The 14,159-nt window shown below is 48.9% G+C and overlaps 1 protein-coding gene across 1 annotated transcript in view; it reads right to left on the bottom strand.

The window, feature by feature from the left end:
* Positions 1-4,072: 4,072 nt before the first annotated feature.
* Positions 4,073-14,159, bottom strand: part of CDS2 (CDP-diacylglycerol synthase 2) — a 165,507-nt gene continuing 155,420 nt past the window's right edge. Inside the window, exons 3-14 of the mRNA XM_061478999.1 lie at positions 11,604-11,746; positions 10,557-10,653; positions 10,068-10,165; positions 9,284-9,423; positions 8,835-8,893; positions 8,245-8,327; positions 7,320-7,407; positions 6,887-6,955; positions 6,081-6,233; positions 5,682-5,801; positions 4,964-5,067; positions 4,073-4,388 (exon numbers count right to left, since the gene is read on the bottom strand). Of these exons, the coding sequence (XP_061334983.1) occupies positions 4,259-4,388; positions 4,964-5,067; positions 5,682-5,801; positions 6,081-6,233; positions 6,887-6,955; positions 7,320-7,407; positions 8,245-8,327; positions 8,835-8,893; positions 9,284-9,423; positions 10,068-10,165; positions 10,557-10,653; positions 11,604-11,746 (1,284 nt within the window). The 3' untranslated portion in view covers positions 4,073-4,258. The remainder of the gene's footprint in view (positions 4,389-4,963; positions 5,068-5,681; positions 5,802-6,080; positions 6,234-6,886; positions 6,956-7,319; positions 7,408-8,244; positions 8,328-8,834; positions 8,894-9,283; positions 9,424-10,067; positions 10,166-10,556; positions 10,654-11,603; positions 11,747-14,159) is intronic.

Here is a 14,159-nt window from a genome sequence, read left to right as displayed (position 1 = left end):
GTAAAGAAAGGCAACTCTACAGGTGTAGCTAAACCATGAATCAAAAGAACAGTGCACAGAGAAAGAAGCAGATGTAGAAACACATCAGGGCTGGAGAACAGGAGCACATCAAGATTACAGCAGTACAAAAGCAACTCTGGGGCTGGTTACAGAGGGCAGGAACCACAGGAGCTTTCATACCATGCTCTTTGGGACACGATGCTCTCCAGTCCCCAGGAAGGTCTGGATGAGTCGTATGGATGCTGCCCTCACAGCTTTGCCCTCCTCCTCTTATACAGAGCTGGTTAGAGGAGGCAGGGGAAGGAAGAGATGCCAAGATCCCATCACAACCATGCTCAGAGGGACTGGCTGCACACATCAGAAACAGGACACAGCCCTTGGAACATAAGAAACTGGCATTTCACAACCTGCTGCCAAGCATTAGCTGATGCTGTGGGATTTCCAGCTGCACAGGGTACCAAGAATCCAATGCAACAGCTTGGGATCAGTGTCAGATCTTCTGAGCCCATCAGCCTGAAGGATCTCTAACTAACATATGCTGATCAGTGGTGGGTATGACCCTAAATGCAGGAACCAGGTGGAGATGTTCCACTGAGCCGTGCATCCCATCCGCAAACTTATCTGACTTGGAGGAGCAAATTCCCATCGGATCATGCCAAGTGCTCATCCTCACAGACCCAGCCAAGCAGCATCAAACCCGGTCTGACCTGTACTAAATCACCCACCAGCAAACCAGCATCACATTTAGTCCCTTCACCAGGACAGCAGCTTCTCCCACCAGCAAAAGCAGCTTTCTATCCCTTTGATCAAATACACTTATCCTTCTGTGTCTGCCACAACTGCTGATGAAAAGGTGGTCTCCACACCACAAGCAGCAGTCACACTCTGCTGGGCTTCACATTGGCCAAATCCTGCTTTTCTCTTCCTTCCCTCCCAAGCACACACACTCTGGCTGGCACAGTACCTCCCCCTGTGCTGGTTATTCCCTTCTTGCTGGGCACAAGCTGGAGGAGCTTCTCTGACGGTGGAGCCCACTGAGAACAAAAACCATGGTGCAATGCTGAGCTGGAGCAACATCACAGGAGCATCCCTGTATCCCCTTCACCTGGACATCCCTGGTGTCAGCGTGGGCTCTCCCTCCAAACCTAATGCTTGTGAGAGCTGCAGCACGACCAAGGTCCTGCAAGGCTTAATGTGCCTTGCTACATGCCCCTTGGCATCACAATTAACTCCTTTAGGGGCAGCCAAAGCCAGTAACATCAACTTTGCGTTTCTTCTAGACTTTCTACGCCTAACTTGAGGTATTTACAGCAAACAAAAGCCACTCACAGGCTGGGCTGATGGGGAGAACCCACCAAATGCTGCTTCAGACAGCGCTCTCGCTAAGAGCTGAGCAGTGCTACCACATACACTCATACCAGTGGTACAGAAGTGGGCTTGCCACCACGGCTCTCACCCTAACAGAGAACACACTACAGAGCTCACCACTATTTCTCAGCATGTTGAGCTTGCAAATAATATTCACACCTCCCCTCTCCCTCCCTTCCTCCTTCACTTCTCAAATGGATGCACTGGTCCCACGAACTTCACAGCAGGATGCTAAACCCTTTCTATGAACCCTTCAGGATCAAATCAGCCTTGGAAGCCCCCCCTTTCACTGCACTGCTGGCAAGGAAGCAAGACTAAAGCTGCCACATGCAAACACTGCTGCAGCTCCTCTCTAGCCCTGGAAGCTGCTAAATGCAACTGCTTTGCCCTCCAGTGTCCACAGCCAGCACCGCACCCTTCAAAAGGCCCAAATGCTGCTTCACTCAAAAGCATGCAGGAAAGCTTTGTGTTAGGCTTTTGTCCCACTAATTACAGCTAAAGAGGTACCAAAGGCTGAAAGCAACATGAGCAGGGGACTGCAGAGCCATATGGAAAAACTTCTTAACATAAAGAGCATCTCTTGTAATACCTATCACCACTACAGCTTCTGAGGACTGACTTAGGACCCAAGAGTGCACTTACAAAGGGGTTTGGCAGATGTTGGGGAATCCAGAAAAGCATCAGCTTCTCTGACCCCACAGGGCAAACTGCTTTGCAGGGACCTTCCAAACCCACCTGGATGTGCTCCTGTGTAACCTGCTCTAGGTGGCTAAAGGGTTGGACTGGACGATCTCCAGAGGTCCCTTCCAACCCGAATGGTTCTGTGTAATACAGAGCAAGCATCCTCCCTGCACAAAGGGAGATGGAAGCACCTTAATTCTCCCCTTTAATTCTCAAATTAGGGGATGAGACCTCTAAATCAACAGAAAATAGACCCCTGCCTAACTCAGGCTGGAAGGGAACAGTCTCCACAGCCAGAACAGGAGAGCCTCTATGTACAACCACTAGCTTCAAACAGTCCTGAACTGGCTCCCCTGTAGCAGAAGCCAGAAGCCAGCAACTCTGCCAGTACTGGCTGAAGATACTTTGTGGAAGCAGCCCCTTCTTCCCTGCAACCTGCTTTCACCCAAATACCTGCAGCAAAAGGAGCACAACCTCCTGCCCTGTGGTTCCTGCTGAGGGAGATGAAGCAGAGCTGAGCACGCAGGAAGGAGGAACGTAAGAGAGACATCAGCATCTGGTCATGTATTTACACATGTGTGCTCTCTGGCTCACTCAGGGGAAAGGAAAGCAATGGCAGGATCAGAATACGGACTATGAGCTACAAACTATGTCCAGGTGACTTCTTTTCTGTCCATACTTAGCTAGCTTGCAGTGTGTGCATGTCTCTATATGCAGGGGGTGGCTGTGTGGAAGGTGGATGCTTGAAAACAGCAATGTACTTCTGTATTATCTTTCCCTGACACTCGTTCCCCAGGTTAAAATATGATGAAGTTTCTCTCTCCCATGCACAAACTATGGAAAGAAGTAAAATCAGAGTCACCTCGTGTTTGGGATCATTGCAAAAGGTGTAAAGGGGGGGGGGGGAATATTTTCATTATCTAATCATAAAAAAAAAGAGAAGGTTTACAATCTTTAGGGCTCTCATTTTTAAATAATACAAAAGTATGACAAAATAAAGGAAAATACTTGGATAAAACTTATACCTATTAAGTACAAACTACTTATGACAAGGTTTAGGAAGAGAAGCAGGACAGAAGCCTGCAGGTAAATGAACCCAGACTGAAATGCGACATAGACCATGATCAACTCAGCAGCACGACATCTAGAACTCAAGTAACAAACAGGTGATAGACATGATCCCTGAAAGGAAACCAAAATACCCAGCTGAGAGCTCCAGGGGGTGCTGGAGCCCCAACCAGCAACTGCAGGAGAAGGAACAATAGGAATATGCTCCCCAGATTTATCTCCCAGTGTGGGGTTTCCAACCAAAGTGTGGTTCAGTGTTGCTTAAAGGTTATTTGATGGGGGGAAATGAACCAAGTTATTTAAAGGGTTGTTCCTGCTTTACTTGGCAGGAATTACTCAATGGCATTTCAATGTTCTTTCAAACCTTATTTACTCCATTCAGTATTGAAGCAATTGGAACCTCCCACATTCCCACAAGCAACTACCAGGTTCTTGACTCTTTTTCCTCAGTCTTTCTGGTTTAATTGGTTATAAAACTCTTATTTGCCAAACTATCAGCCAGAAGGGGGGGGGGGGGGTGTGAGAGGCACTGCAAGCAGCAGCAAGTGAACACAGATGCAAGTGCCTGGCTGGGCAAAAGAAATACAGCTGGATTAGAACAAGATCCTCTTCCAATGAGGGAAGCCTCATGCTCACCGTGCAGGCTGCAGGAGTCTGCACACAAGCAGGACCGTGGCTGTCTGGGGATATGAACACTGCACTCACAGTTCCCACTGGAGAAAGGATGATCCCAGAGTTGCCATCGTGGCCACAGCCTGGCCCGACAGGAGCTGCATGGCTTCACCTTCACACACGTACGGCCAACACTGGTGTAATTCCCTGCAGAAACACACTCAGAGGAGAAGTTCAGCTCTGCCCACATGCAGTGAGGTGAAGACCAGCCCACGAGGACAGCCATACCCTCCTACTTCACCCAACATTGCTTCTGAGCTCCTCTTCAGCTACAAACCCAAGATTTGCTCGTTTGAACCAAAGCTATAGAAATTTATTATTAAAAAAACCACCCCAAAATGCAAACATTTAACAAGAAAGGAAGAAAAGTTACAGTGAAATGAGGCCTTGTTATTGTCTGAGATCAGGTGAGCCAGGAATTTCCTCGAGGAGGTGGGTCTGTTTTCAGTCCTGTTCCAATCACCACTGTCTATGCATCCTCCAAGCGACCTAATATCCCCTTGTCAACAAGGTGTGCTTTGAGTGTGTTGAAGATGTGGAGCTGCTGGTCTGGCCGCAAGGTTAAGAACTGCTGGATCAGTTTGCTTGGGTTGGGACCTCTGAAACACAAAAGCATCATCAGCAGTGAGTCACATTGCTAAATCTCCATGATCTCTGTTCCTTTCCCAGGTCTACCCGAGGAGCTTAACTCCATTTCAGGTGTGGAAATGGCTTCAGAAAGCACAGGATGATGAACTGTAACAAAAACCTCAACCCCAAACCTGATCTGCTCCAAGAGCATTGCCCGTTGTGGAAGGGGCCTATAAGAAAGATGGGAAGAGACTTTTCAGCAGGGCCTGTTGCAATAGGACAAGGGGTGATGGTTTAAAACTAAAAGAGGGAGATTCAGGCTGGATGCGAGGAAGAAATTCTTTACAATGAGGGTGGTAAAACACTGGCAGAGGTTGCCCAGAGAGGTGGTGGATGCCCCATCCCTGAAAACATTCAAGGCCAGGCTGGATGTGGTTTCTGAAGTAGATGAAGATGTCCATGCACATTGCAGGGGGTTGGAACAGGATGAGCTTTGAGGGTCCCTTCCATCCCAAACCATTCTGTGATTCTATGATTCTAACTACAAGCCTGTACATCTCCTAAGTTTGAGAGCCCCCAGACTTCCCCACAAAGCATTAAATACCTGATGAAGCTCGCGATGTACACGTTAACAAAGGTTGCCATCAGGTACTGACAGTCAAAGCGGTCCATGATACCTCCATGCCCTGGGATTGTGTTGGCAAAGTCCTGTGCAAAGCAGAAGGGAGCACATTCAGCAGTGTTAAATGCCCTGCACTTGAATTAGTACCTCTGTGTGTGACACACACCCCTGCAGTAATTCTCTCCAGAAGGCAAAAGCCAGATTAAGAAGATATTTTGTTTAATCTCCCCCTGGTTTTAAAAGTCGCTCCTTTAGGAAGACCACCAGTGCCTGAGGGACATCAAGGCTTAACTCGGATCTGTCACTCAAAGGTCAAGGAAGGCCAATGTTTATCTCTTGCAACCCCATCTTGCCTTTTCAAGGCATCTTAACGGAACACAGACTGTTTAGACATAAAGCCAGAGTGCAAGACATCAAGGGAAACCTCAGATTGCAAAATTTCCTGACTGGCTCTTTCTTCCTCTAGCTCAAGATCTGCACAAAAGCAGCATTTAAAATACCAGCTGAAATGTTAAGGTCCCTCCCCATTCAGTTAAAACCCCCTGATCCTGCTCCAGCATTTTCCCTGTGACCCAGCAAACCTCCCATCCCTTCCCAAAGTGCCCAGCCTGCCACTCCTCAGAGCACAGGGACTATTTAGAGTGGTAGCAACCATTCAGCCTTTCCTTTCTAGAACGGAAAGGACCTTCACCATTCTCACCTTGATTTTGAAGGCCCTCTTAAATCCACTTGCAAAGAAGCCTCCGAATGGCCCGATGAGGGAGGCAAAAGTAGACAGAGCGATGCTGTGGATTTGGAAGGGGTACATCCGGACTGTCTTCTGCAGAAAGAACATCATGTCAGAGCTTTTCAATCAGAACAGCATTTAACCCTCTTTCTCTGCTCTCCAGGCTTTAGGTCAGTTGGGTTTCAAGTAGTTTAATGTCCCACCGGACTCTGGATGATTTCTTTGGGCCATCAGCCAACACAGAGCACCACTAAAATCCCCCTTTTGTACCACCATCCCTTGTCACGTCTCTTCGAAGACCATCAAAATAAAGCCCTGGTCTTAGAATTCCTATCCCAATAAGTAAGATCCAATAAGCAAAGAGAGTCCTACCCAGCCCACCACGGACTGCAGCACCACGGGGATATTGTACTCCTGTAGCTGGAACAGCTCGGATGGCTCACAGTCCACTGTGAAGCTGTTGGTGTCATTGTTGAACTCCACAGGGCAGGTGAAGCACCGGTACCCTGACATCACATAGGACAGCTTCCAGGAGAGAGGAAAAGAGACACAGCAAGAGAAAACAGGATTAGTATTTCCCTGAGCAATGTGGCAGAGCTGATCTCAAGTGAAAAGGCAACTCAAGGGGACAAGGCAAGGAGGGAGCCATGCTCCCAGCTTCAGTAAGGGGATTACTCTCCTGAGAAGCACTAATTGGCTAAAGGCAGAGTGAGCATTTCCATTTAGTAAGCGCATCTGCTCAACAAGCAGTGCTCGGAGCCCCATAAGGACACGCTGAGACAGGAAACCCTGGGCTGAGAGGACAGAACCAAGCAGACACAGATCATAATAAAACCAGATAAGAATATTCTGAGTGCTCTGTTCCCTACACAGCCCTTGAAATGATGCACAGCATCCATCTGACAGCAGCAGAGAGAAAATGTCATGGATAGTTACTGTAATGAACGTGTCACAGGGTCTAAAATGGACTAAAAACCTCCTGCAGTGCTGTTCCATCTGCAGTGCTGTTCCATCTGCAGCATCCACACAAAGCCATGGGCAGTTCAAATCCTGGTCAGTCAGGGCAAAGGGAAGTCTGTGGCAAGAGCCCAGAGTGCTTAAAGCTGGGCTGCAGTTTTTAGACAGGACACCTATCAAGGGAAGAGAACAGTGGAAGAAGCTCCATGGTTGCTACTCACCAGCAATCCAAACAAAACAGTGGCAAAGAATCCTCCAATAAACCCCTCCCAGGTCTTCTTTGGGGAGAGCTGCAGAGAAAGGAAAGGGAGGAATCACAGACCATACATCTCCACACACCTCTGGAGCCCTTCCTCCCCTGGGAATTGCTGAGGCAATACAAATCAGTGCCACCAGCCAACAAGTTTGGTCAGAAGCTGACACCAACATCTTGGTCTGACATGGTTCATTCATTCCCGGTTGGATTTGGTGACCTTAAAGGTCTTTTCCCACCTCCGTGATTCTATGATTTAACTTTACAGCCTCAAAGACCAAGTTTAATTTAGAGCTTTGCTTCAGACCCACAAGCAGCCATAAAACTGAAGATGAGGGAACACAGGGCTAAGACCCAAAGAAGGCAAAAATGGGTGTTTTGTCCCCCAAAGTGTTCCAAACCTTGATGAGTGGTGTGCGGCCAAAGAAGAACCCGAACATGTATGCCATGATGTCATTGCAGATCACACAGGAAATTGGGACAATGAACCTGGATGGGAGAAGAATCAAACCATTGGGAAGTGCCAAGATAAAACTCCAAGACTCAAATAAGCTCTATAAGATGCTTTGCAGTGCCATCACACCAACACCTCCTGCTGCAATGCAATGTGAGGAGCAGCCACATAAAGCTCCTAGGGAATCTTGGGGGTTACTCTAGTGCTCTGGACTAAAAAGCAGGTTGAGAAGCCAAAATGGCCTGGTTTAAGCCCATTTTCTTTTCCACATATGACATGCTGTTATATACTTGCCTTGTTAGATTCCCTCACCCCTGAAGGGTGCATTTTAGCTGTAAGCAGGCAGCTTCCAAAGTCTCCTGGGATGGTTATGACACACAAAGGAACGTGAAGTCTTAAAGTGGCCAAAATCAGCTCCTGCCCCTGCTGGGTGTGGTAATCCCACCAAAGGGGCTTTCCCTCTCCACAGCAGCTGGAGTAAGGTGGCAGGTTGCCATCTTCCTTTCGCAGTGCTGCTTTAACATGGTACTGCCAGCACTGCCCCAAATCAAGTGCTGAGCAACACTTACCCACATCTAGCAAATGATGGGCATCAAAAGGAAGCATCTACAAAGGCCTGACGCTGCTTAATAGGTCCCTGCACCCCACAGCAATGTCCAGATGCTTCTTTACAACAACTCCCTGAACTGCTCAAGTAGCTCAAAGCAAGTCCTATGCTGAAGAGGTCCCAGTCTCTCTATTCTGAACAGGTCAGCTCCTCACACAAAGCACCTTCTCCTTGGCCATTCAGTTTTTGTAGAACAGTTTGAACTCAAAAAACGTGGTCAGTGTTCTGCAGAAAACAAAGCAACGTGGAACACACAGCAACTCACCATATCATCCCTTCAAACAGGTTGTGGATGATGAGGTGCGACTGGGTAACAACGATTAGCAACGTCACATGGGTCCATCCAAACTGGAAGAGAAGACAGCAAGCACTAGACACTGCCATACACATCACTGGCAGTGATGCTCTAGCAATCAGATGCTACACCTCAGAGAGCAGCTCATGCAGACGTGCAGGTCTAGCATGCACCTTCACCACGACAAACACCCAGGGCCATCAGAGCTGACAAGTCACCAGCAGTAATTTATGCGCATACTCTTTAGCTTAAGCCCAGAGGTGACCTTCATTGGGAAGACTTCTGCTAGACCAAACACTCTTTAGCTCACCCTCATCCCACACCTCTCAGCCTTTTGACAATATAAGAAGAGACTGACAGATATCCAAGCCATACCCCTGTGTGCTGAATGAACTGGAAAGCTTCCTAAAACTACCCTCTGCTCACAGTAACTTTTCTTCCAGGCAGCATTTCAATGCACAACCAGCACACACCTAGTCCTCCACAGAGGATTTTCAAGCAGCCTACATTATTCCTTCTGCCTCCAAGTGGGGGCAGGCAGGCCCTGCATTTAACCTTACCATGTAGAACTGGAGGCGATAATGTTTCTTCACCAGACTCAAAACAAACATGCAGAAACCTGATGAGAGACAGAAGGATAGCAAATGGTGGGAATGCATCTTCAACAGCAAGAAATACTATTTCACTATGACACAGCTCCTTAGGGAGCAGCAATGGGGAGTGGGAAGATGAACTACTTTGGAGGTCACAAAATACCACTGCCTATAAGTAATACTTGGACAATTAGCAATCAAGCTTGGCTGACCCATATGGAGTAATGGAGTTTTCTTATACAGAGCCTCATGTAAGAGATACTCCAACGATGCACCCAAATTACAGCATCACTGAAGAGCAGAGATCACTTGCTATGGACACTGCATTGCACACAAGGCTCTGGACAAGGGTAGCTCAAGGAGGTTTCTCCCCTCCAGCCCAGCCAAGACGAACCAAGAGAAAACGTGGTCCCTACCTGTTAAGTAGAGGGTGAAAGAAATGAAGCGGTGGTATTTGCTGAGGATTCGCAGGGGCTCCTCCCTCTGAACCAGGGTGAAGAAATAATCTGTCACAGTCTCACCATAGAAAAAATAGTTTACACAGAGCAGGAAGTACCTGGGAAGGATGCAGACCCTCGTTAGCAGAACCCCAAAAGGCTTCTAGAGAGACAGAAAGTGACTGATCCCTGAGGTCTTCCTATTGCTCTGGCCCACTGCAAACAGGTTTGCTTCAAGTGACATCAGAACTTGATTTCCTGCAGTTCAGGAATCCCACCTTCATTTGAACCAGTGGCTGCAGCGCTCAGCTCTGCTTTGCTACGGATCCCACAGGGAAGAGACTTGGAATTGGGCTCCTGATGCACAAAGACTTTCTGCCTTTAGGTGGCACTCCTCAACAGGCCTCTGCAGCTTGTGCAGCCCCAAAGCGCTGCGCCTGCCCTCTGCCCAGCCCTTAAGTCCTAGTGTTCACCTAAAAACTCCCGTCTCACTTGAGCACCCATGTCCATCTCCAAAGGATCATGCCTGTCAATGCTGGTCCTTGCACAGATCATGGGACAAAAATCTCTGGACAACCTTTATCCAGACAGGCTCTTTCAAGATATTGATCTATCAAGACTTACGGGGGCTTTTCTTTGACAAGACCTGCTACCAGATGACCCTGGTCAGCACAGAGCAATCCCAGGGTCTCCGGTTTGGAGGCAGCCAGAAGATCTGTGAGGAGATGAAGCATTACTGTGGCACAGAAGCCCCCTTACTCACCAGCTGAGCGTCCTGAACCAGGGCAGGTCGTATGAGTGGTACACATTATAGCCAATAGTGATAATCTCATGGAAACATTTGATCTGGACGCACATCACCTGCACAAAAGACATGCAGAAGATCTCACACATGTTGGTTAAACACCTCTTTCCTCAGGGAGATAAAAAGCCATGTATGTGTACAGCAAAAGGTACTTTAGCAGTTGCTACCAGTCTGGCAGAGTCTCCTAATCCAACATGGGAAGCTGCCCATATTGCTTTTCCCTCCCCTTTCCTCTGCAGGAGGTTCCTAACAATTCCTGGTGTTAGCTTCAGTTGCAACCATATGCTGCCCATCAGGGCAGGCAGTCACTGATTCCTTCCAGGTTTCCTCCACAGAGGAAATCCAGCAAGTGGACAAAGGACCTCTACAATATTCAGCTCTGAGCTGCCCACCCCAGCAACCTTGCCCCGACCACTGTGAGTGCCAGGATCTCTCTGAAGCACTTACTATTGTCATTAAGACCATGGGTCCCAAGTAGATGATGATGAAGAAGAAGGTGATCATTGCCAGCGTGAGGATGCCTCTTACCCACCAGTTCTTCCATCTAAGCCACAGAGAAGGGAAGACATTAGAGAAAGTCAAACCAAAGCAAGGAAGCAGGAGAGCACTGCTGCTCTCTGCATATCACAGGAAGGAAACAAGCCCTAGGAACCCCAGGTTTCCTTTCAGTGCTGCAGAGGCCTCGACCCACTGAAGGCCTGCTTGCAGCAGCTGCGAGGCTGCAGTACAATTCAGTCTCCCCCTCACTACATGCAGGGGCAGAGCATCTCCCAGGGCACTGAAATGGGATGGGAGAGTGTCTGTTCCTGCTCAGCTACAGGTTTCACACACCTTGGACAAGCTGCATGATAAGTTCAAATAAAATGGGGACCATTACCCATCTCTACACCCTTTTTCAAGAGCAGACATGTGCTCTGGTGTGTTGCACCCTCACTACTGTCCAGGAGACCATGAAATCACAGAATCATGGAATGGTTTGGGTTGAAGGGACCTTAAAGCTCATCCAGTTCCAACCGCTGCCATGAGCGGGGACACCTTCCACTAGAGCAGCTTGCTCCAAGCTAGGTCCAACCTGGCCTTGAACACTGCCAGGGATGGGGCAGCCACAGCTTCTCTGGGCAACCTGGTCCCACCACCCTGCCTCAAGCCTCTACCATCCCCACAGCACACCCAGCAGAGACACTTTCTCCCATGACAGAAATAAGATGTTTTCCTCCCCAAAGCAGCCTGTAAAGAATACTCCTAGTTTCTTCTTGGGACCTCTCCCACCACAGCACCCCTGAGAGCTCTGCTCTCCCAAGCACTGTCACCGTCATCTTCTGCTTCCTGTGGCTCAGGGGCACCTTCCTGCATACCAGGGAGGGAAACACAGCGCTTCTGAGAGCAGCTTCTTCAGCCTCCAGCAGCCACCACCATGCTGCTGGGGCTAGGACAGCCCCAGTGACCATGCAGGGACCCTGGCAGCAGAGGGAGATGATGCTCAGTGAGTGGTACCTTGAGGACAGGTTGGAGAGGGCTCTGTTGAGGACCTCTGGAGTGTCATCTGATGTTGGCACCGGGGGGGATCCTCCAAACTCAGATTTGCTTTCACTGTCTGATGCTGTCTCTCCATCCAGCTTGTTCTCAGACTCGGACTCCTGCAAGTTAAAGAGAGACAAAGAGCCTTAGTAGGTACACTCTGAAGGAACTCAGACCAGCCCATTGGATGCAACACCACCACTCTGTTTCTGCACGAATGAGGAAAGCAAATATTGCAGGTATTACACAGGGTTATACCCATGAGAAACAACATCAAGTGGTTTAGGTGACAGACACAATGGGATTTCACTCTCCATCAGTCTCAGGAGCAACCAGAGAAAAGGATCTGTTCCTCTGAACAGGTACAGATCCCTCACAGCTGATGAATAAGCATCTCCAAGTGCCTGGGAGACATAGGCTTGTTAGCAGGAATTCTTACAAGGTCCCCAGTCCCCAGGCAGATCTCCAAGTATGCAACCCTGCCCAAATTAGAAAGGAAGGCCTCCAAGCAGACAGGCTCAAGGCTGACTTCACAGGCAGACACTAAAAATACCACCAAGCCCATCCTCAAATAGCTGAAGAGGAAGAGCATGGCTTATCACCCGCACCCAACCATCCCCTCTGGCCACAGAAGGGGCCTGATGTGTTGGAAAGAAACACCCGTGCCTTCCGCACCCCCTGTACTGCTCCAGCACTGAGCTCAGAGCAGAGGCCTGTAGTTAGGAGGTAAATAAATACAGGCAAGGCAGCAGGTTACAGAAGGCCAGTGGTAGAGAAAGGATTACAAGCGACCTCCTGGCTCCCAGGCAGCCCCATGCCTCCTCTCCAGTGGCGATTCTTCACCCGGTTCAGCTCCTAAATAGAGGATGAACCCAAACTTCCCCATTTCCCCCTCATTTCACTGGCAGAGCTTACAGCAAGGAAGGAAAACGCTGCTCCCAAGGGAAGCGCTTGTGCATCAGGAGCTGGCCTCGGCCCATGGGCTATTTTAGAACTCCCGGAAAGGAGAGCATGCTAGCAGGAAAAACAAGGAGGGAGCCAAGCTGGGAGCTCTGCACAGAGACTTCATCCCTTTGGGCTCCCAGGCAGCACTGCTCTGTGCTTGGAAATAGGGACCAAACCAAGCAGCCACTGGGACTGGTTTGGTGTGACCACGTTGCAGCTCACTAGAGCAGTAAGAGTTGAGTAGCTCCCTTATTTAAGGCAGGGAAAGAGAATTATTTCCCCATCTGTAACACACCAATGGCTGCAGGCCAGGTTCTTAAAACAGACCAGTCAGACACCATCAGGTGGGGGCAGCTAAAAATACAATGGTCATGTCAGAAATGACTTGTGGGGATGGGTGAAGCAGTGGCCACTGCACCAGTGACATCCTGTGCTACCTCTTCCCACCTTGCCCTGCACTCATCATTTCCATTCCCATTGCTGGGAAGGGAAGAGGAAAGCAAAACTAAAGAGCTCTGCCAGCCCCTATGTGGGTTTGGAGAGCTGGCAAAGCAGTGCAGCTTGGCTTTGCTTTAGTTGGGTTTTAACTGACCTGGAGGACCTTCAGACCTCAGAGAGATTTAGTGCCATGTAGCTGGGAGCATGAAGATCAAATCCATATGGCAGCAAGCAAAAAGACTGGAAATAATGGAATGATTTGTGTTGAAAAGGTCCTTAAAGCTTATCCAGTTCCAACCTCTGCCACAGCCAGGGCAATCTTCCACAAGAGCAGCTTGCTCCAAGCCCGTGTCCAACCTGGCCTTGAGCACTGCCAGGGACTCCCTGAAGATCATGAGTTTGGCATCCTATAGCACAGCACAGGGGCCCTGCTCTCTAGCAGGTTTGAGGAAATCAGAGCACTGTATTAGCTTCTCATTGCAACACTTTCTCCAAAAGGATTCTCTGCAGAATTCCCCTGTGGGCAACCCAAGTAAGAGCAAAAGCTTCAGCTCCAGCCTGCCCAAACTCAGTTTCTCCTCTGGTCTTCTAGATTCTGCTTAAGAAATGGGGCTTTTCTTCTCTTGTTGCAGATGTCTGAAGAAGAAAACTTTATGTGACTGCTCCAAATCAAATGGACAAGGAAGCGGCTGGGTACTTCGGGCAGACATCATTACCTGTATAGGCTAAAACCCCAGACCTCAAGCAGGTCTCTAATGCAGTCCGAGTATCCATTATTTCATGCACAATTCCCAGCCTTAAAAGGACCTTTATTCCCTGGATAAAAGGCCTAAGCACTGAAACAAGGAAGCAGATCCAAGGCAGCATCCCTGCATTTTATTCCCCAGAGCACTGACATTGCAAGGCAAAGTGCAAATCATTCCTTGCCTATAGCCCAGAGGATCAGAAGTTTCACAAAGCACTCAGAGGCTAAAAGAAGGGGAAAGAGCACTGATGCCTTCTTGGCCAAGAGCATGAAGGATGAAAGCAACCACATAGCTCAAGAGGCAGAGGAATTTGATGTTGCAACCAAGCTAATCTAACAGTTGCCACAGCCCAGCTGATGGTTTCTTCCACTCATTGCAAGGCACCGATGTTGCAGTGGAATGG

The sequence above is a fragment of the Pezoporus flaviventris genome, unplaced genomic scaffold (assembly GCF_033815535.1).
Source record: "Pezoporus flaviventris isolate CSIRO_AGI_PZ_B2104156 unplaced genomic scaffold, CSIRO_AGI_Pfla_v1 ptg000138l, whole genome shotgun sequence".
Classification (NCBI taxonomy): domain Eukaryota; kingdom Metazoa; phylum Chordata; class Aves; order Psittaciformes; family Psittacidae; genus Pezoporus; species Pezoporus flaviventris.
Note: the sequence above shows the minus strand (reverse complement) of the source record. Positions and strands in the feature narration are given on the sequence as shown.